General features: G+C 46.2%; 1 protein-coding gene across 1 annotated transcript in view; it reads left to right on the top strand.

Annotated features, from left to right (window-relative positions):
* The window catches only part of gab2 (GRB2-associated binding protein 2), a 47,708-nt gene that overhangs the window by 17,204 nt on the left and 6,658 nt on the right, over window positions 1-23,846 (top strand). The window contains exons 2-3 of the mRNA XM_056611081.1: window positions 3,876-4,176; window positions 20,710-20,944. Of these exons, the coding sequence (XP_056467056.1) occupies window positions 3,876-4,176; window positions 20,710-20,944 (536 nt within the window). The remainder of the gene's footprint in view (window positions 1-3,875; window positions 4,177-20,709; window positions 20,945-23,846) is intronic.

Below are 23,846 nucleotides of genomic sequence, written 5' to 3' on the forward strand. Positions count from 1 at the left end.
GAGGGAGCGAAGTATGAAGGAGAGAGAGACCGCGAGAGGCACCATCCAAGCATAAAAGTGTACTTATCTCAGATGTATTTTATACATCTCATGTTCTTTACACGCTCCTCTAACCGAGTAGTGTGTTTCGTAAAACCCCCAAACTTTGCATTATCTAAAGAGCAAGCCCTTTTCCTGTGGAAACTCTGCTTCTATTCTTAGCCGGGATGATAATAAAGGCTAAAGGAGCTGTCTACGCCGTACTGTACTTGAAGCCTCGTCGCATGCTTCGGTCAACACGATGTCTGCCAGGAATCATCCTAAGCGGGTCGTGCTAACCCCGTACTACCGGGCACAACTCCAGATTTTAATTAAACAATCTCTCCCCTCTTCTTCTCCAGAAAAGGACACAGCGTTTGTTTAGTCGGCCAGTCCGTCAGCCACTGCAGCCAGTGTTTAGCCCATGGCTGAGGAGGATCCAATCCACGAGGGGTTCTGTGGAAGTGTTCCCGTACATCCTTGTCCTGTTGTTTTGTAACAATGACCTTATGACAATAAGGAAGTCGGCTCTGCAAGCGGAATAAGGAACTCGTAAAGAGGATTTTGCCATCTTGCGTGTTATTTCCAATGCGTTTTTAAGCTGTTTTGCAGTCGACTTTACTGCATGGCCAGATTTAGCCATCCCACATCACTATTACGACAAACATGCGGTTGATAAAAACACAGTAGGCCACAGAACCTATGGAAGAACTGATAGCTTTGTTAACGTATTGGTGTGTGTGCCTGATAACTATTTGATCAGGATGGTAAAACGCCAAGACAAACGTTCCGTGATATCGTATTTCGTATCCAACGTGAAACAGAAGCCGTGACGCTGTGTGTTTATTATCTGTTCGCTCCTGCGTACGTCTGTCGTGTGTGTGTGTGTGTGTGTTTGTGTGAGACTGTAGCACAGGGAAATTAGCTCGTGTCAATAATGTAACTGTCATGTGGAACTCTTAGCCTTAAGACAAGGTTTGACCAAGGAACAGCGATGTTGACGTTAGCAGAGAGGGCCTTGGGTCAACGGCGTCACGTCTACGCAGACGCTGTTTGCTGACACGCGCTCGTACAGTGCGCCCCTTGTTTGTTCGAGTGTTCCGACTTTAAGGTTTGATTCATATTCCTTTCAATATTGACCTTCTTCTTCGTAGCTGTATCTAGTGTGTGGGTTTGTTTAATGCAAATGCATCATTACAGAGCGGCGAGGGGAAACCCCTTTCCCTTTACACGGCCTGATAGGGACCCCAACAAAACTGAGCCTGGACAAACATTCGCAAACGTTCGCATACACGCGCACACACATACGCACGGATGCATTCACACACACGCATGCACACACACAGGAGGACATGGAACATTTTAAGAAGGATATATATTTATTTATATATATATATTCACACACACATACAGCTGTCTCTATTGTTCTTTTCATCATACGCTCTTAAAACCACAGAAATTCCCTTTCTGTTGTTCTGTACGTTCTCTGTATGTTCTTCAGCTTTGTTTTCAACTCCTGGTGACAAGTCTGTGTGTGTGTGTGTGTGTGTGTGTGTGTGTGTGTGTGTGTGTGTGTGTGTGTGTGTGTGTGTGTGTGTGTGTGTGTGTGTGTGTGTGTGTGTGTGTGTGTGTGTGTGTGTGTGTGTGTGTGTGTGTGTGTGTGTGCGCGTCATTTGTTGAATAAAGCTCTGTTTGTGTGTCAATAGGGTTTCTGTATGTGCGTGTCTGTCTAGCTAGGAGCACGCATGTGGTTGAGCGTACGTGTGACCAACTGTATGTATCTGTGTCTGGTATTGTCTGTGTGTGAGTATCCAGCAGTATGCGTTTGTCTGGCTTTGTGTGTCTGTGTGTGTCTAGCAGTATGTGTATGTGTGTCAGGTAGTTTGTTTATGTGTGTGTCTGGTTGGTACTGTGTGTGTCTTGTGTCGTGTATTTTTGTGTGTGTGTCCCTGGTCGTATATACTGGGCTTACGGCGGTGTCTGTGTTGTCGAACGTGGGTGGGGTATATCTGTGTCTGTGTGTGTGTGTGTGTGTAGATGGGTTACAGTGGATGGAGGGGGGGGGGATTGCAGGATCCTGTGTGTCAGCAGCTGCATGTGAGTCCCGACCGGAAGTGCATCACTGGCAGATGGCCAACTCCCCCCCCCCCCTCTTTACACACACACACACACACACACACACACACACACACACACACACACACACACACACACACACACACACACACACACACACACACACACACACACACACACACACACACACACACACACACACACACACACACCCCACCAACCCCCCCAGCAGACTGCCTTCCTTTCCCTGCACCCCCAATAACACACACACACACACACTCACACACACACACACAGCTCCTTTAAGCCGGCGCCTGTCCTCTCTGTCTGTCTGTCTGTCTGTCTGTCTGTCTGTCTGTCTGTCTGTCTGTCTGTCTGTCTGTCTGTCTGTCTGTCTGGCTCTCTCTCTTTCTCTTTCTGTCTCTCTCTTTATCTGTCTCCCTCTGTCTGTCTGTCTGTCTTTTTCTCTCTCCCTCGCTCTCTTTCTTTGTCTCTCTCTATCTCTCTTGCTGTGTGTGTGTGTGTGTGTGTGTGTGTGTGTGTGTGTGTGTGTGTGTGTGTGTGTGTGTGTGTGTGTGTGTGTGTGTGTGTGTGTGTGTGTGTGTGTGTGTGTGTGTGTGTGTGTGTCCTCAACTGTCTTTCTGTTATAATTGGTCATTGTCTCTCCTGCCCCATGTCAATTACTACAGGCTCTTACTTTGTTGATTTACCTGGAGATGATGATGTAGATAACATTGTTTCTCCTGCCTTGATTGCTGAAGCAAACCCCCATCAAGTGGACCAATTACAACGACTCACTCTTGGATGCCAGTAGTGTGCCAGGCTGCTAGCCAGCCTTATGAGTGGGCAGGGCATTGTTGACGAGTTGTGCGTTTAGGAGTTCGGGGGGTGGGTTATACATCGCTGCACAGGAAATACGTTGGAGGAGTGACACCTGCTACACACACACACACACACACACACACACACACACACACACACACACACACACACACACACACACACACACACACACACATTAAAAGGCGCATGCTGCCAACCAAAAAGACTCTTATCGTCTGTTTGATCAGCGCCAGCACCCTAACCTAGCTCCTCCAACTGTTTTGGTTTTGGTCGTTGTCACAGCAACGCTCGACGCTACCTAAGCGGGAAGGAATGCTTCATCCAACCCTTCGAGCAAGGACTTGGTGAGGATTCATTATCTTTCATCATTTTGAAGCCAGCTATCGATGATCGTGAGGGATGGATCGATCGGTCAGGCTTTGTATGACAAATGACTAATGGGCGTTAGTGTGTGTGTGTGTGTGTGTGTGTGCCCTGAAACAATACTATACTGCTGTATCAAACCTGGGTTGCTGTTTAACAATACGATGAATGCATTCATTTTATATATCAGTGCTTTACATATTGAGCATATGGGGTTGGAGGTGGATATCACACTTCATCCACCACTAGCAGGTTGAAGCACCTGTTTGCTATGGAATAATCTTCGAACTTAAACCCCAATGGGGCCTTTGACGGATCAGCTCACCGCTTCTGCTCTCCCTGATCAGCCTGACGAAGGTCTAGCACCGAAAAAGGTTCCAGCCGATACACACCCGATAAGCCGATGCACCGTAAGCCAGTGAGGGCGACATTGTTTTCTATCAGTAATTTTCTCTCTCTCTCTCTCTCTCTCTCTCTCTCTCTCTCTCTCTCTCTCTCTCTCTCTCTCTCTCTCTCTCTCTCTCTCTCTCTCTCTCTCTCTCTCTCTCTCTCTCCTTCTCTCGCTCTCTCGCCAGGCGTGGAAGAAGCGCTGGTTCATCCTGCGCAGCGGGCGGATGAGCGGCGACCCCGACGTCCTGGAGTACTACAAGAACGACCACTCCAAGAAGCCCATCCGGGTGATCGACCTGCACTGCTGCGAGCAGGTGGACGCCGGGCTCACCTTCAAGAGGAAGGAGTTCCAGGACAGCTTCGTGTTCGACATCAAGACCTCCGACCGCACCTTCTACCTGGTGGCCGAGACGGAGGACGAGATGAACAAGTGGGTGCGCTCCATCTGCCAGCTGTGTGGATTCAACCAATCGGACGACAACCACGGTAAGGCCCTCCCCAAACCCAGACGACCTCTCCCTTGCGCGATTGTTATTGCTGTTGTTGTTGTTGTTGTTGTTGTTGTTGTTGTTGTTGTACAAACAAACATTCCAAAATGTGGTCAACGTACGCAGGGGCAACGCACTCTGTGAGCAAATACTGAAATACACAAATGCTACAAAGACACATGTGATGCTATCCACATATACTACCAGGACCAAAAATACTACAATCAACAAATACTCCAAAACACAAATACTACCTAAGACTTAATCCAAAAAGCCAAAAATTCAACGAAGAAACAAATACTACAAGACACAATACTAGAAGGCATATATACTACGAAGAGACAAATAGTACCAGACACAGCGTCTGGAAGACCGACATGTCAGATAATGTCAACTGTGCCTTTTCTTGGTAATGTTTTTAAAATATGAATGTTTAATGCCCTGTGTTTACGTGTCTCTAAATGTAATGCTATCGATTACGTGTCCTTGCTACTTGCTGCAACATAAAGGGTCTCTCTAGGATAAGGCATACTCTCCGACTCTATCTCTATCTCGCTCTACCTCTCTCCAAGTGTAACTATAACTCTCTCTATCCCTCCTCAACCTCTTCCTCTGGCTCTGCCTCCACTTCAGTCTTACTCTTACCTCTCTCTAACTACCTCTCTCTACATTTACCTCTCTCTAACTCTATCTCTACCTCACTGTACCTCTCTCTAACTACCTCTCTCTACATTTAACTCTCTCTAACTCTATCTCTACCTCACTGTACCTCTCTCTAACTACCTCTCTCTACATTTACCTCTCTAACTCTATCTCTACCTCCCTCTACCTCTCTCTAACTACCTCTCTCTACATTTAACTCTCTCTAACCCTATCGCTACCTCCCTCTACCTCTCTCTAACTACCTCTCTCTACATTTAACTCTCTCTAACTCTATCTCTACCTCACTCTTACCTCTCTCTAACTACCTCTCTCTACATTTAACTCTCTCTAACTCTATCGCTACCTCCCTCTACCTCTCTCTAACTCCTGAGAGTCACTCTAACTAGCGCTCTCTCTAATTTCACCTCTACTGCTCTCCCTAACTCTACCTCTCTGTTACCCTTCTTATCTTTACCTCTACCTCACTCTCTAACTTTCCATTTTATGGAAAGTGATTAAACAGATCCCGACTCCCAGCGACATGATTGGTCGAAACACATTTCAAGTGAAAGAAAGAGAAACGCCCAGTTCACCCCGATTTGAGCTAGTCTACCATCAGACCCCAGATGTTAATCTAAGGTCCGATTTGTGAGACGGGCCGTCCACATGATACGCCAGGCGGTGGGGTTCAGAGGTTTCTTTCCCCAGCTCTGTAATCTGAGACAGTTGGTCAGGAACATCTCTGCCAAATGGACGCAATGTCCGAAATGGTTATTGATTTTTCCTCCTCCCCCTTTGTTTTGTTAAAGATAGAGTCTCCCATCGTCCCGCCGCTGTTGTCTCCTGAACAAACAAGGCAGGTTTTAGACGAAAAAACAGAAAGCGTTTTGGTTGATACAAACATGGCTGCCAAGTTTCATGAAACGTTTGGAGTGAGATTACGAGTGCTGGGATCAAAGAGACCCAACATTTTGCATATCGGCCACTTTTTCAGCGTTTCAGTTTGTGAGGATTGGCCACTTGGTTGACCACTCACTTTTAAAAGTACACCTATAGCCAGCTTCTCCACTAAAAGCTTTCTACTCTTTCCCTTTTTGCTACTGCCGCCTCCACTGTCTTCTCTACTGCCTCCTCTACTGTCTTTTCCATTGTTACCTTTACTGCCTTTATTAAATAGAGCCAAAACGCAAATTTAAGTCCAAAAAAGATTCATACATACATACAGACTGCCAGAATTTCAAAAATAAGAACAGAATGGTGGTCCCGTAACACACAGACTCTTTTTGAAATCAGTGAACGGCTTCACTCATAATCTCATACCCGAGAGTCCCTACTAAAGCGCTGGCTTAAAGTCAAGGCCGCCATCAAGTAAGACTTGTTTTGCTTCTCGTTGTAGAAACCATGTTGACCTGCAAGTATGTTGTGGCAGCAATCGTTCAGCGGAGTAACCAACTTTGCCAGACCAGAGTAGAGTAAGAAAAGATGGTCAAAAAGTTTGACGAAATTTCATGCCAAATATGTTGTCAGGGAAGCATTTAGATGTCATCCAGGTCCTTCCATACCATAATCAGAACTAAACAGTAAATGTTTAATCACAAAGCGCTGAATGGATAAATATGCCTGTAAAATAGCTGTTGAGTAAAGGCAGTGACAGTAAAAATAAGTCGCATTACCTAATGACTAAACCTTTTAGATATTGAGTACGCTCAGACCATTTCAATCAGTCTTTAACCCATTTTGTTGATGATTTCCGTGTACATGACACATTGTTTTGGTCTGAGGCGTGTCCAGGTGTTGGTTGACAAAAGCAGAAGTGGTCAGGAAGTGTTTGTGTCATAGTGTGGTGGTGAGTGGTAATGTTTGTACTATGGGGTATTCCCTGTTTGGATGTTATTGTAGATATTTGCATGGCATTGGTGGACCAAGGTTTCTCTCTCTCTCCGGGGGCTTGCTGCTGTTGTGTCTGGGTGTCTCTGGTTCAGCAAGTAGATAAACTCAGATCATACCTGCACATTCAGTCAATTTCCTTTGATGGGTTATGGTGTTGTTTTGACATTAAATTACAGATTATACTGTAGTGCTGATTTTCGAAAATAAATGAAATGCAAATAATCGTTTGAAGTAATGTATTCGTTATGATAAAGGCAGCTTTGGAGCTTTGAGGACATTACGGTTTTGGATCAGGACGTTTCTTGCCAGATTTGGTGCAGAATTGGCTGATTTACTGACTGACTGACAGGCTGCTCTCACCAGCTGACGTCCACACAATAAGCAGACGCACTCTCATGCACTAACTCTCTCTCTCTCTCTCTCTCTCTCTCTCTCTCTCTCTCTCTCTCTCTCTCTCTCTCTCTCTCTGTCTATCCTCTCTCTCTCTGTCTATCCTCTCTCTCCCGCACCCTCTTTTCCTCTCTTTCTATGTTTCTCAAAACGCACACACACACACACACACACACACACACACACACACACACACACACACACACACACACACACACACACACACACACACACACACACACACACACACACACACACACACACACACACACACACACACACACACACAGTGCGTACAGAAAGAAACCTAAGCCCCGATGAGGTTTGATGGGGGCCATCTGCCCGTCTCCCTCCCCAGCCAGGGAGTCTGCTCGCTGGGCCCTCCTCTCTCTGCCCCATGGGGCCCCTGAGACTCAGGGAGTGGAGCCCTCACCACGCCCACGCCACTGGACCGGAGAGTGGACTACACACACTCCCTCCATCCCCCAATCTCATCCCCTCTATCGCTTCCTCCCTAACAAACCTCTCTTCCGCCATCCCTCCTTCCCCGACCTCCCTTCCCTACCCTCCTTCTCACCCCCATCCTCCCTCCCTCCCTCCCTCCCTCTCTTCCCCACCCTCCCTCCCTCCCTCCCTCCCTCCCTCCCTCCCTCCCTCCCTCTCTTCCCCACCCTCCCTCCCTCCCTCTCTTCCCCAACCTCCCTCCCTCCCTCCCTCTCTTCCCCACCCTCCCTCCCTCCCTCTCTTCCCCAACCTCCCTCCCTCCCTCCCTCCCTCTCTTCCCCACCCTCTCTCCCTCTCTTCCCCACCCTCCCTCCCTCCCTCTCTTCCCCTCCCTCCCTCCCTCCCTCCCTCCCTCCCTCTCTCCATCATTCCATCCCTCCCTCCATCCCTCCCAATCTCTCTCCCTCTCTTTCCCTCCATCCCGAAATAAATGGAAATTAAAAATACACACATATAGTGTACATAAACACTGTGCAAATGCTGCACGCAAACACACACACACATACACATGCACAAACCAGCCTCTATCTATATGGTTCGTCCGGCCATTGTGAAACCTCGTGAACCTCTTAGTGTGCACGAGAAATGGACCCGACCAGCAGAGCTTTGTTGGAATGATTAACCACTGTGGAATGCTGGGATACATTCCTGAATCAAGAGCTAGTGACGCCAGCAATGCTAGTAAGGCTAGCGAAGCTGCGCCGCTACATTAACACAGCATTAATCCCTCCCTTCACAGCAAAATACTGGATTTATGCAATGGGAATGTCTTACAGGGACAGGCAGAGATGAGATGCTTCTATCACGCTCACAGGGGAGGTATTCAGTCCATAATGTTGATTTTTTTTATTTAATATCACCCCACTCATGTGTAATGTTTGGCTAATAAGCAGTTGATGTCATTGTCGGACTGTAAAACTACTTTGGAGAAATTTGTTTGTATTTTAGTTATTTCAATGAAAGTTGATTTGTGAGTGGAAGTTCAAAGATTAAACAGCAGTTAATCAAACTGTAAGCAGGGACTGACAAAGTAAAAGTTACTCTGTTCCCTTTTTTAATCAGTTTAGTCTAATTTTGTAAACTATCATGGATAATAGAAAAAAAAACATGGATAACAAAAAATCTGTAAAAATGTATGATTTTATGATACAGAATGTTGATGCAATTTTGGTTCTCAAGATATAGCGAGGAAGTTCGTTGGTGCTTTCTGTTCTGAAAGGTCTTTATCAGAGAAAATATGTCCAGTTTTGGTTTTGTTTTTATTCAGTCAATGCTAATACCTGCTGAGTCCTGATTTCCACAGAACACCAGAGGAGTGTGTGGGAGCGACTTCTCTTCTGAGGGGGGGAAAGGCCAAGGCTGCAATCCTGAGAACTTAGTCACTCATAAAAGTTAGGGGAAAAAAACGGATGACAAATAAGTGAGAAGTACCTTTTCCTTATCAAAGCCCTACTCAGGCTTTCCAACGGATTCCCACAGAAATAACTCACTGCACTGGCATGTGAATATACCTACAATCAAACATCATACAAACTTAAAAAAACACGGAACGAGAGACTTAATATTAAGTATATAATAGGATAATTACAATAAAGAATCGGACATGATCAACAAAGCTTAAACTCTTTTTATTGTGGCAGGGGATTAAGACAGAGCTGCTTATATTTCACATATATTTTCATGTTTCTGTTTGAGGTGATGAAACGGAGCAGAATAGAATAGAAGGTGTAAAATGATCTTCAAAATTATTTATATCGTTGTGCTAGCTAGCATGGAGCGGCGTTGGCAGTCATTCAGGAGAGCTGGAGTGAAGAGTAGTTTGGGGGTTGAGGTTTTTTTGGTGGAGGCAGGTGGCCTACATCAGTGCAGTGGGTGGGGTGCGCTGGTTGTGGGTGGACAGCCTTGTTGTGGGTTAGTCGCTGGAGAGAGGACTCTGGAGACTAGGTGTGAATGTGGCCCGAGGCTTGAAGTCATGCAAATGTCACACATCTCTCAAGAACATTTTATTTTCTGTTTATCTGCCTTTTTCTCTCTGTTTCCCCTGACTCCCTTTTGTGTCTTTCCATCGTTCTGACACACACACACACACACACACACACACACACACACACACACACACACACACACACACACACACACACACACACACACACACACACACACACACACACACACACACACACACACACACAAACTCCCTTTCCCTGACTGCTGCTCCTCCACGTAGTTTTATTATTTTACACAAAGACAAATCGTCCGACTTTAGGAAGTCTGATATATTATCGGTTTGATTTATTACTTTTCCCAATTGCAAATCCTCATGTCTGAACATAAACATGATGTCTTTGTACTATTCATACATTTGTCACAACAGGAGGGAAATTGTTTTAAACATTATGGCCTCAACGTCAGCATTCCATCGTAGATGTTATTCTCTGCGTTTAATTCCAATTTTACTTCTTCCAAACACACACGAACATAAAACAATTAAATGTTCCCTGTGGCCTTGTTTTGCCTCGTCTGGCTGTTCCCCTAGCAGAGTGCCCTTCATAGGAATCGATTTTTTGTTGAAATAACGACTCTTCTTGAGACGGCGAGGTTGGGTTTCCGCCCCCAGTGAACCGTCTGGGAAGGGCTCGTTGCCCTGTATCCCATAACAGCACTCATGGTTGCCCCGGCGACGTCTATCCATCCCGGTCTGGCTTTGGAAAGGGGAAACTGTGGGGACATTTTGTTAGAGCGGAAAAAAACAAAAAACTGTAACATACATCAAAGTCATTAAAGACGGCCCACCGCTATTCCGGTCCTCACAAGCGGGGGAATCACAATGTGTGTGTTGTGAACTTAAGTAGAAATATGCCTATTCCACTCAGGAAAGAACTTTGAACAACATCAACAGATAAAGAACATGGGTTATTTGTACAGAACTTAGAGTCGCATTATGTACCACTTGAACTCTGTCGTAGCATAAAATAACCTGGATATATCCATAATCGATGCTGATCGATAGTTTATTTCAATAATGTTATCAATATAATCAGATCCTATAGGCTGACTGATAGTCTTCTAATACAAAATGCTGGCCTGCCCGTCCCTTTTCTCATTGTTTACAATAATCTTTCTATTGACACTCCTCAAACCCTCCTCAATTCCACCCACACAGCCGTTCGACGCTAGCTTGCGTCACAGTTTCATAGGCAGTAAGAGCGGACAGAACACTGTTATTCCCTTTTTTTAAATCGGAAAGTCTCCCGCCTACTGACTGGGAGGGGGCTCAATCTTACACATTGCGACTTTAAAGGGGGCTGTGACATGCTCCAAGAGAGGGGCTCATTGATCTGCTAATTACACACAGCAGTACAGGACTCGTCAAGAGTAATTGGACAGCACTTAGGATATGTAACTAGTCACTCGGCCGATGTAATTGCCCCGCACAGATCTGCCCGCTTGGTACCCGCAGTGCTGTTAACGGGAGGGGAGTGCAGTTGTTATCAGCTGGTGTGGGTGTTGGTGTTGGTGCTGGTGGCGGCGGGGAGGGTTGATGTCCGGGGGTCCAGAGAGAGGGAGTCTGTACCAGAGGAGACCCGCCCCCGAGCAACAAGCAGCTAATGAATGGACCATTCTCTCGTCAATCTCCTGCTTTGTTCTGTTCTGCCCGATGCTCTGTTTGAACCGCTAGACGCGGGTAGTCTGCTCTGGGAGGGAGGAGAGGGGGAGATGACGGGGGATCAGAGAGGGAGGGAGGGATGGTCGCGTCAGCAGTCTTGTTTTGACTGATTTTAGGAACTAAACCTTCCTTTAGTTTGAGCCTCTCTCCCCCACACCCGAGCTACTCATCTCTTTGGTTTTGGGGACTTAAGCATGAGTTCCCATCAATCTTGTGTTCCTAAGAAGTCGGCAGCTTGAGGAATCAACCTCAGCACTTTCGTTTTCGTGGAAGGAGATTTAATCTCAACATAATCGAGAGAAATAAGGGTCGCTCATGCAAATTACCGTCTCTTGTACAAATGATTCAGGTCTAGAATCAAACTCACAAGATTTCCTTGGGAGTTTCTTCCTACGGTTGGGAAGAATCCAATGCAAAACTAAATGTTATGATGTTTGGTTTTTACTTTAAGTCAACTACCCAGATTTATTTCCAGGAAGCGTGCTTGACGTAAGCGCAGATATTTATACCCTCCATAAATGTCTATCAGCATTCGTGGTCAGCGTCTTCGGAATCACCCCTGCTTCCAGCTTTCAGTTTACATTCATAGCCCTTCATTTATTTAACAGGAGGAACAGGACGGTACCTTTCGGCTGGGATTTCATCTCTCAGCCAAAAGGTTCTTGTTTGGATCCCCTTATGTGGTCATTTATTTGTAGGCATCCCTGAAAAAGATTCCCAACACTTCCATAGTTTAATTTGTCTGTATTCAAGTCACTTAGGATGATGATATCTCCTAAAAACATGTATTAATTTAATACATAGTAATGGCTGAAAAAGTATTGTTTATCAAACAATAATTTGCCTATATAAACTAACTTCGCATATTTGGCATACTTTTTCCACTACATATATTTCCTTTGAAGCCAGCTAGCTTCTCCTCAAAGTACATTCAATATAAATCGTACCGCTTGTTACGCATATGGCATATACACTGTGAGCTAACGAGGCCTGTTGACGTGCGCGTGCTATGCGTGAGCATGCGTACCATCTACTCTCATTAACAGACCACCCGGCCGTATGTAAATTGAGTCACAAGATAACAGATTGACAGTTCTACAACAACGACTGCTGCCGTGGAAACCTGCCAGCCTACCAGCTGACCACTTCGGCCAGTCGGAACCGCATTTCACTCTAACAAATTGACCATAAACCCTTCTGGTCATTCATTTTTTACAGTCACTTACAGAATGTTGTATTATCTCCCTGGAAAGGTTGTGGGTTTGATGGTCTGCAGTATCCCCAGAGAAGAAAGGCAAATGATTGTGTGTAGATCTGGACCTCTAGTGAATAAATATAATATATTTTGACCCAAAATGTGTTGAAGTTTAACGAGCAGGTGTCCAATAGTGGAGTCTTTAATCAATCATTAAATTAGTTCTGGGTGTACCCTGGATTATACTGCATTCCTTCAGACCATAGGACAATGTTTAAGCTGTCATGTCGTAAAAAACCCTAAAAAAGTCTTTGTTTCAAATCAGATTATCTATATGAAGTGCAAGGCGTCACCCAGCTGAAGCAGTCCCTATCGTACCTGGTAAGATTATCTTCAAGCACCATTGAGCAATTTCCCCAGCAGCCCCAATACAGCTTCTATGTCTGCAGTGCTGTGCATGCCAAGCAGCGTGCGGATAGCGGTGCCCGTGTTCGTTCCCTTCCAAATATCCGGGCAGATGCAGGTTTTAAAGAAATCACTATTTCCGCTAATGTCCCGCTATCTCCCTTCATCCTTATCCTTGCACACAGAGGACGGATATGAGATATTGTGTATATATCCACAAACTGGTTCCCTGCCACGTGTCTGGTCGGTGCGTAGCGGCGTCTGCTTGGAAGCCGGCTTCAAAGCCTGGCGTTTGTCCGTAGGTATTAAGCAGTAAATTCCCCCCTGACTGGCTGCTGGAGGAGCACAAGACTCTGGGTGCGATGTGTGTGATTGTCTGGGTTACTTGGCCGTCTGCGGGCTTTGGCCCTGGTGTGTTCTAGGTATGTCGTTGTCTCTTTCCTGTTAGAAATAGAGAGGAGAAAAAAACGTTTTTGAATTCATCAGTTAAATCCATACTCCCTCATTCTCAAAGGATTTGCATTCAAACCATTCTCATTTATTTTTCATTGGAAAAATGACGTCTGTACATCGTTCTTCTCTGATGATGATGATGATGATGATGATGATGATGATGATAGCCCTAATGATCATGGTAATAATGATGAAAGATGATGTCATGCATCACAGCCGGGCTCTGATTGGCGGCCGGGCACGGTGCGCCGGGCTAAGAGGTGAGTGATCGCTCAGCGTTTGGCCTATTGATGTAGCATTGCAGTGCAGGGCAGGGGGATCACATGACACCGTGGAGCCTGCAGAGTCATGTGACCAGAGAGGGGGGCGACCTGCCTCTCCGGCCCCTTTGCTCTCTGCATCGCTCCTGTTTTCCCCCCCATGCACAACCAGCCTCGTCTCCTTAAGAACTCTGCTGCAGTAGGGAGGCGAGGGCGCCATTTTATCCTGTTTCCCCTGGACGGCCAGAGATGGTTGGATAACGATAGTGATCGTGATGGCGGTAACAGTCATAATGGTGATAATGATAATGACTGTGATAATAGGGATAATGATAGTGTTAGTAATAACAGTCACAATGGTGATACTGATAGTGATAATGATGGTGATATGGATATTAGCCAAGCTGGGGATTAACATTATTAATCGCGATAATGATAGTGATAACGATTTTGATAAGAAATGGGGATGACATTTATGTAATGGAAAATCAAACTGGTTGTAATACAGATATCGACAATGATAGTGATAGGATATGATAATGATGATGATAGTGATGATGATTGTGATAATGATATTTGTAGTGATTGTTTCCATGATAATGATAGGGATAGTATTTCCTCATTAGATGATTATTACAATAATGATATTAAGGTGATAGTGAGCTCTCTATAGCTACAATGATAGTGCTAATGATGTTGATGGTAATAGTGATGTGGTGTTAGTGATAATTATAGTTAGAATAATAACTATCACAATAATAGGATAGACGAAAAATATGTAAAAAATAAATAATACATTTTACATGTCACAGCTATGGGCACCAAAACAGCTCCACTTCTGTCGGTTAATGGAACCATTAGCATCATGTGACGCCACCCAGCCCCCCTCCCTCCAACCCACACTGGTCCCTCCACTATTACAACCCCTCCCCCACCCCCCACACGATGTCTGTGTCAAGAAAATATGTGTTTGCTGTACGGTGTTTGCAGATGCATTGAATTAAAAGTACAACTTATTACCGCTGTATCAGCTGTACTTTCTCAAATAATTTACTAAGAATGTTTGGCTAGGTAGATGAGAGAAGCAAAGTGTATGCGCGAGGTGCACAAGTAATATTATGCATGCGCCCTTAAGATAGCATCTGAACAATGCGCCACTGACTTTAAACCAGGTATTTCCTGGTTTGTGGTTTAATTGTTTTCTGAAACTGCAAAATAGCATCACGGAACGTTTGCGCCAGAACACGCCTCGCAAGATCCTTCCCCAACTCACAGGCGCGTGGCGATGGAGGGAAAAGAACGCTGTGGGCCAGGTGCAAACTAGCAGTGTAGAAAGTAAATTGCGCCGGATGCAAGATAGGGCCCTTGGTGTTGTGAGGTGGGGGGGGGGGGGGGGGGGGAACTGCAAAACCTGACAGGAAGTAAAAAATGACAGGTTCCAAAAAACGACGACAAATAAAATAACATCATTAGTTACAGCAAGTACCATCAGCTAAGAAAAGCCAGGCGATAAAATAAGAGATTTAAAGGAGGACAATGTCCCACTGGGACATTGGGAGTTCCACAGTTGGCTTCAAATCAAAAGTATAATCTTAAAATCCATTCTAAAACACACAGGTAACCAGGGAGGGCAGCAATAATTGGTGTAATGTGATGACTTATCTTAGTACGTGTTTGCAGTTAATTGGAGTTTGGGGATGTTTTGCCAGCTGATACGAGACTAAATGGCATTGCAACAGTTAAGTCATGAAGAGATGAAAGCATGGAGGACCTTTTCTAAGTTTACAGAGGAAAAGGATGACCTGATCTTGGTGAGCTGTCTCAGTTGAGCCACAGAGAGACCCAGAGTGTGTGGGTCAGTCTGTTGAGATTTAATGTTCAGTGTATGGAAAAAAGCATACATTTTGTGTTCAGACTTTCCCACGCTATTTCACTGTCGTAATGTTTTATTTTGACAGTTTTACTACTTTTTGTTTTACTACTTAGGGGTGCGTTGCTTCTCCCGTGCAGTTTACAGTAGTTCACCGATGACAAATGAACAATGCTACATCTCAGAAGGCGGTATTTAACACTGCCTTTTATTCCATCTCTAATTTTTTCATTAAATTAGCAGAATCCTTCATATTTATGATCCACTATAATGGAGGCTCTGGCCCCTGATGTTCAGGGTGTGTGGTTCTGCCGGGAGGGTGCTCGCGGGGTAGGGGGTATTTAATCACTAAATCCATCTCTTAATACATCACAAGACATATTCCGAAGTTAATTTACACGAAACACTTTAGCTGTCTCTACCCACCGGCTATATTTCTAAATGTAATCTCTTATGGAACCATTAATGGAATTGCATTTTTTTTTCTTAGGCCAAGCAAGAAGCGTTGCCAGCAGTCGGTTTGTGTGGCCATTTCCGCTACGTATCTTTCTTTTCAGGGACGATATCAGTCCGAATTGGAGGGGAGTAAAAAAAAAAGAAGAAATCTTTAGTTTGGTCGATTTTGGGATGGAAAAAAAAAACTCCCCAGATGATTCCCCCAGATTGTGTTTCGGTTCGGTCTGTGTTATTTTCAGTTGGGTCTATTTTTGCGCCGGATGGTTCTGATTGTGTTATCCTATGTCCCGGTCTAACTTGAGAGCGGCCGAGAGGACTTCCACAAAGGTCTCCTTGTGCGCCGTGATCCACTCGCCTTCTAATTCTGTCCTCTTGGGATCGGCGGCCATCTTCTATTAGATTAGTCCCTGGGAGCGGATGAGGCAGTAGGTGATGTATTACAGCACCTAATTGGGAAATTGCTTATGACCCGAGTCGTAGTTTGACCCACAATAGCCATATGTCTTCCTCGACCAGCCGGGAGCATGGTTCTCCAGCCCGGCCTTGCTTTTTTCGCAATCGTCCCTCTACCGTGAAATTCTGCCTTGAAAGCTTTTTAACGTTTTACATTTGCACACCATTTGTTTTTATACTTTGGTATCCGCTAAATCGTGTCTCTGACCGTAAATAGTGCCGGTATTCACATGAGACCATGAGAACTGTGTGGCTGAAATGGGATTACCTCTTTAACGTGACAAGTCTTACGAATTACGATTTTACTGCGACGAATCAATGTTCTCTTATGCAATTTTCTCGCTTAAATTGAACAAGCCAACACTGCGAATTGTATGAGGGGAAGAAAAATTGAGTTGTTTATGTATAGTGATGGTGTTTGTACAGTATTTGTGTATGTGTGTGTTTTTTATTTTGGTCGTTGGTTTGCATGTCATGGTAGTTACTCTCGAGTTGTACAGGATCAGATGAGCTGTTCGTGTCCGGGGCGAGCCGTGACTATACACACACACACTCACACACATACGCAGACAGATAGACAGACATAGACATACATTTACACAAGCACAACCCACACACATACAAACACACGCGCACGGAGAGACACAAAGACGGACAGACATTTACAAGCACAACACACGCGCACATACGCACACACACACACACACACACACTCACACTCACACTCACACTCACACTCACACACTCACACTCACACTCACACTCACACTGTTTTGTGGCTCCGGCACACTCTCCACCACGGTGGCTGCGTGTTGTTTTGAGGGTGCGTTTGTTTCCGTTCGGCTGCTGTGCTTTCACCGGGGCAGGGCCAAAACACTCACACGCACACAGAACAGATCGATATATATCCCTCCCTACCCACGCTAGTGCACCGCAGCGCCTGCAGCCCCCCCCCACTGCCGGCCACTACAGAGCTCTCTGGGCACAGATGAGCTGCTAACAGCTAGCCAGCCTCAGGATGGTGGCGAGCCCTCCAGACAATGAGGGGATTGTGGGTTATTAGGCCGGTGATGGTGGGGGTGGTGGTGGAGGTGGTGGAGTGTGTGTGTGTGTGTGCGTGCGTGTGCGTGTGTGTGTCCGTGTGTGTGTGTGTGTGTGTCCGTGTGTGTGTGTGTGTGTGCGCGTGTGTGTCTGTGTGTGTTTCTCTGATGTCAGTGAACTTGTAGATCCTGACACTGTGGCCTCACCCCTCAGGCCTGGAGATGACCTCATTCATCAAGCCCCCCCCCCCCCCCCCCCCAGGTCAACTGCTCACACACACACACACACACACACACACACACACACACACACACACACACACACACACACACACACACACACACACACACACACACACACACACACACACACACACACACACACACACACCACATGGTATAGGTCTAATTAATCTCCTATGATCAGACTGCTCGTAGTCCCTGAGAAAGAATAGTCAAAAGATTCCCCTTTGTCCTCAGTCTAGTTGTTTGCTACCCTGAGCAAGATGCCATTACCCCTACCCACCCCTGAATTACATGATTATAACCGTACAGTGTTTTGCGTTTAAAAAGCAATAAACCAGTAGTCTGTTCTGAAGGGATAAACTCAATCTTTGACAGCCAAAATGAAAGTTGATTGCTCGTTTTTTCCCTTCTACTTGCACAGCCGCTACCACGGTGTTACATACAGGCGGCTTCACACGTAGCACTGAGAGAGCGGCGTGTCTCTCTCCCTCAGTCGGTAGCTGCTGCTCTCTCCCTCGCCCACACCGAGCGGCGTCGTAGTGCAGCAGGATGGAGGAGGAGGGCGCCGCCCACTGCCTCGCCACGCATCTCCTCGTTGGCCCCCTGCCAAGCGCTCCCTCGCCCTCCTCGCCCTCCTCGTCCTCCTCGTCCCGATCGGTATCTGCTCTGCGGAGCCCCGCGAGGAAGAGCGCAGTGTTAGACGCTCAGCGTTGAGAATTCATTACGGCGTCACAGAGACAATAAGCAATGGAGTCGGATCTGTAAAGAGACAGCATTTCAGTCAGAGAGAAAGAAATACAGTTGGCCTTATGGTCGTAGATGTATAGTTCGCTTAATATTCATAGAGTCACGGAGATAGTTGGCATTATATACAGAGATGTAAAGAGACGGTTAGCATTATTTTTATAGAGACACAGAGATAGTTAGCATTATAGACAGAGATGTAAAGAGACGGTTAGCATTATTTTTATAGAGACACAGAGATAGTTAGCATTATAGACAGAGATGTAAAGAGACAGTTAGCATTATTTTCATAGAGACGCAGAGACAGTTAGCATTATAGTCACAGAGATATTGAGAGTTGGCGTTATAGTCGGAGATGAGTAGAGACAGTTTTATAGTGAGAGACCCATGCAGCTAGCATTGTAGTCATAGAGACAAATAGCAATGCAAACTGTACAATTTCAGCTAATATCTATTAATATAATTCTCACTGTCGCTGTGACCATAACGCTTACCACGCATTAAGGCCACAGAGACGGGGAGAATGTTTTTTAGTGATGCAGTAGTGGAGACGTTACATACATATAGAGAGAGCTACAGACAACTTGAGCATAAACGTCATAGAGACGGTTGACCAATACTCCGGTAGCATACAGAGGAAAAAAAAAAAGAAGAAAACCTATTAAGGGGCCGGCAATAACATGAAACCTTCTTCAAGTTAAACAGTGGGTGAGGATAGCACTGCCCTTGTTGTTCAGTTCATCAGCACCGTCACCCGTGATGAGATTAGATGGTCAGACGGGGTCAGGTGTGGGGGTGGGGCAGTGTTGTGATCCTGCTCAGTGTGTGTGTGTGTGTGTGTGTGTGTGTGTGTGTGTGTGTGTGTGTGTGTGGGGGGGGGGGGGGGGGGGTTGTAGGTCCTTGGGGTCTGACCACGTGCTGCTTGGGCTAATTTATGCTTTTAAGCTAAAAAGCAACAGAAGGATTGTTTGTTGCAAACTCAATCAATATCCGTTTGATGGATCCGTCTCACGTCCCGTGAGACGGATCCATCAAACTGATATTGATTGAGTTTGGAGGGCAACCGGGAGTGCATCTGAACCGGGGTCTGAACAGCCAGACTCTGTGCATGTTGAGGCTTATAGCGTAGCCCTCTTTGTCTGCATTGATCCGGACGAGAAAATGGCTGCCGTTTAGTAGGCTTTATGGCCGCTTAGTGAGCTTTTTTTAACACCTAGCGGAGACCGAGAAGTAGCGAGTCCGCATATGGCCTCCTCCTCCTCCTCCTCATCGTCCTCCTCCTCCTCCTCCTCCTCCTTCTCATCCTCCTCCTTCTCCTCCTCCTCCTCCTCCTCCTCCTCCTTCTCATCCTCCTCCTCCTCCTCCTCCTCTTCCTCCATCTCCTCCTCATTAATTCATTTTAGTAATTTATTCGTGTTTGTTCCGAAGGGACTTGCATTGAATTCAGATACATGTTGATAAGGAGCAGGTAGAGGGGAGGGCGTCTTCCTCAAGGACGCCTCCTGGTAGACTGACTGTGACACTGGGGATCGAACCCGGTACCCATCAGCTGGGTAGTCGAACACCTTCGCCCAAAAGCTGCCGCACCTTTTTTTGTGCCTAGGCTTCCCTATAGTAATGTAAATCATTTTGAACCCAACTTCTTTCTTTGTCTGTGCATTGTTTTAACCTTAGTGAACTTGTGCGCCTCGCATTACTAAAAATTAGCATGCGCATTTGCGCATGCTAAATGTTAGTAGTTAGTACAAATTTACCCATATGTCCTGTTTGGGATTGATAAAGTACCATGTTATTGCATCTTATCTCTTCACTGTGAGCACTAGCTAGGCTGTTGGTTAAAATGAAACTGGTTGTTTGGTTCTAGCTTGTTTCTTAAAGTGTGTTCTCTCTCTCTCTCTCTCTCTCTCTCTCTCTCTCTCTCTCTCTCTCTCTCTCTCTCTCTCTCTCTCTCTCTCTCTCTCTCTCTCTCTCTGAGAGAGTTTGTGTGTCCGTCTCTCTCACTCAAATTCAAATTCAAAAAGCTTTATTGGCATTAGAAATATACAATTTACATTGCCAAAGCAGGTGAACAACAAAGAGGTCAAAGTATAAAACGTTAAACACAAAATATATATATACATTCAGATATTATACTAACTCTCTCTGTCTGTGTGTGTGTCTCTGTCTCTGTCTCTGTCTCTCTCTCTCTCTCTCTCTCTCTCTCTCTCTCTCTCTCTCTCTCTCTCTCTCTCTCTCTCTCTCTCTCTCTCTCTCTCTCTCTCTCTCTCTCTCTGTCTCTGTCTCTGTCTCTCTCTCTGTGTCTCTCTGTCCGTCCAGACGGTCGCTCGGCCCACACCCCTCGGACCTCGGACCTCCAGAACTCGACCGCCGCCTCGTCGTCGGCCCCGCTGAGCGAGCGCAAGCCGTCGGCGCCCGTCCACTCCTCGCAGCCCGTGCTCTTCACCTTCGACGTGCCGCTACGCCACGGCCACCACGGCTCGCTGTCCAACAGCGCACCCCAGGACTACCTCCTGCTGCACCAGTGCATGAGCAGGAAGTCCGAGAGCGCGAGGTAAGGGTCGCGACCCGAAGCCCCCCCCCCCCCTGACACACACAGACACACACACACACACCAGCACGCGCACACACACACACACACACACACACACACACACACACACACACACACACACACACACACACACACACACACACACACACACACACACACACACACACACACACACACACACACACACACACCGCGAGAGCTTGGGCGTCCTGTGTGTGTGAGTGTGTGTGTGTGTGTTTCCTGTGGTCTCCGTGACACAGGTCAACTGACAGGCTTACAGCTCTTCCTCAGGAGCCCGTGGGTGGGTGGGTGGTTGTGTGTGTGTGTTTGTGTCTCTGTGTGTGTGTGTGTGTCTGTGTGTGATTGGGGGCTGATGAACCACAGAGTCCAGGAAGCACCCACGCTGTGTGTTGTTTGCTCTTTCTTTTTTTTATCCGTGTGTACGTGTGTCTTTTTTTGTGTTTGTGCGTGCACTTGTCTATATTTGTGTTTGTGTGAGCACCTGTCTCTTTGTGTATCTGTGTGTGTTTGTGTGATTGTGGTGAAGCTGCTGATCCTTTTTTATTGATTATTATTCAGGCATATTCTCAGAAAATCGCTTAAAAAACCCATGCTGATCCCACCTTCACTTATCGTTACACATACATGTATATATTTATGTAAAGGCATAAACACTGGCCTGTGTGGCTGCACTCCCTATCTGTAATATTTATATGTATATCATATCCCAAGCCATCGCTGTACTTTTCCATTATGAGGCAGGGCCTGGGATTCTACGCAGCTTTAATAATGCTATTCAGGCATGGATGATCAATGAGGCGGGAGACTGCAATCTATCAGCCCTGCGGGGATAGACCCAGCCTAGGCTGGGTCTATCCCCGCAGGGCTGATAGATTGGTCCACCACTCTCCCCCTCCCAGACACGTACACATACATCTAGCGGCTGGGCCCAGCAGGAAATCAACCGCTGATCATCCGTCGCTTTATGCGGACAGAGACGGCGGTGATGTCCCTCTACTGGTTGTGGTGGGTGACGGGGGCCCGTGGGCGGCGAACAGTAGGGTGCCCAGACTTATTCATCACAGGTGGCACAGAATAACACTTCACTTAACTCAATGAATACTCGGCTGTGCCAATCAAATCTTTGCCATTTTAGATGGTGAGACGGGTTTGGCGGTGGAGCTGTTGGTGGAGGAGTAGGGGACGGTGTTGGTTGCAGTAGGGGTGGTGGTGGTGGTGGTGGTGGTGGGGGGAGACGGTGGTGGTTGAGAGAGTGTAGTCCGGATGGGTCTTCCTTTTGCTGCAAACCTAGCACTGCGTTATGGGTTAATGTCTCCCTGGGACACCATGATGACCGCGAACCGGGATGATGTACATGAGTTATTGATTCATTGTTATGGGTCGTGAGTAGACGTCAGAGCCGACGCCAAAACCTGTCTCTGTGACATAGAACGCTAACGGTAACTGCCGTCACGCGTAACACAGCTGGTTGGTGTACATCGAAGCTGAATGTCTTAAGCCTTTGTTGCATGGATGTGGTGTCGTGACTTGTTTTTGTAATGCCTATCTGAGGACATCCAGTCTCCACCGTGGCTAACCATTGCAGGCGTCTTCTATGCTAACTACCTTCTAATGTCTAAGCCGCCGGTGGTCGCTGTACTTGGCACTCAAGGTCAAGGTCCCGTCAAGAGGAAACTGAATAACTCTGCCATTTCCCAGGCTAGCTCAGACTAGCCAAGGCAATGTAAGTCTAGCCCAGGCCAACCCGAGCTAGGCAAGGCCATCTCAGGCTTATTGAGGTTAGCTCGGGTTGCTCAGGGTGACACAGGGTGAATGCAGCCTCACTTAATCTAGCTCATGCTTACCCAGGCTAGTCCAAGCTAACTCAGTTTAAACCAGCCTAGCGCACACTAACCTACACAGCTTTAGGTTTATTCAGGCTGACTCAGGCTGTCCAGGGCTTACTCAGGCTAAACTAGGCTAACTTAGGCTATGCCAGGATGTGAGACTGTGGGAAAGGATAATAATATTATAACCCTTCCAACTTAGTGGGCCTCTATCCTTCAGCGTGGTTATGTGAAAATCGTTCATTATAATAATATTATGACATGGTTCCAGTGATATAATGGTGTGGCAGTTGGGCGTCGGGTTCAACCAAAAACGGAGAACTACAGTAGCTCTACAGTGACCTCTAGTGGCCACTTTGTGAGTTGCATCCAATGTGCCATTTAGGTTAGTTTTTTTTAACAGACCCTTTTATCAAAAGTGACTTACACAAGAGTGGTTGAGAAGCATCAAAGCACACAATCAATATCGGCACGACTACAAATGTAAGTGCTCCCTAATCAGGTTGACTAAAAGCAATCAGATATGAAGATGTATCGGAAGCTGTAGAGTTTGGTGTTTTTGTTTATATTTTTTTTCGTCAAGTGCTAGAGTCTGCAGTCAGTAAAAAACACAACACAAAAATATACAATGTGCATCAAGATACAACAAAGAAGCAACAGGGGACATAATATTAGAGGGTTGTAGAGGCTTTTGTCCAAAGGCTTGTTGAAGAGACGCTGCCAGGGACATTGGTAGCAGATGCAAGCTGCTCCGTCTGAGAAGAAACTGGTAGACTTAGCGGAAAGATATATATATTAAAGACTGGTGTATTCCGTTTGTGGGTGTATGTGTGTGATGTGAGTGGGGTGGCATCCTTGAGCAAGATACCCTAAACTCTACCTGCTCCTTAACCTCTTAAGCTCCAGCCTATTTTGAATTGTCTAATACGTCTCATTAATATGCTTGGTGTTTGAGTTGTGTTTGGTGTGTGTAAAAATGACTTATATGTGCTTGTAGCGGAGTTTTTCTACATAATGCCTTTTGCTGCGAGAGTGATCCCGGTCTTCCCAAATCT

This window comes from Gadus chalcogrammus, chromosome 16 (assembly GCF_026213295.1).
Source record: "Gadus chalcogrammus isolate NIFS_2021 chromosome 16, NIFS_Gcha_1.0, whole genome shotgun sequence".
NCBI lineage: Eukaryota > Metazoa > Chordata > Actinopteri > Gadiformes > Gadidae > Gadus > Gadus chalcogrammus.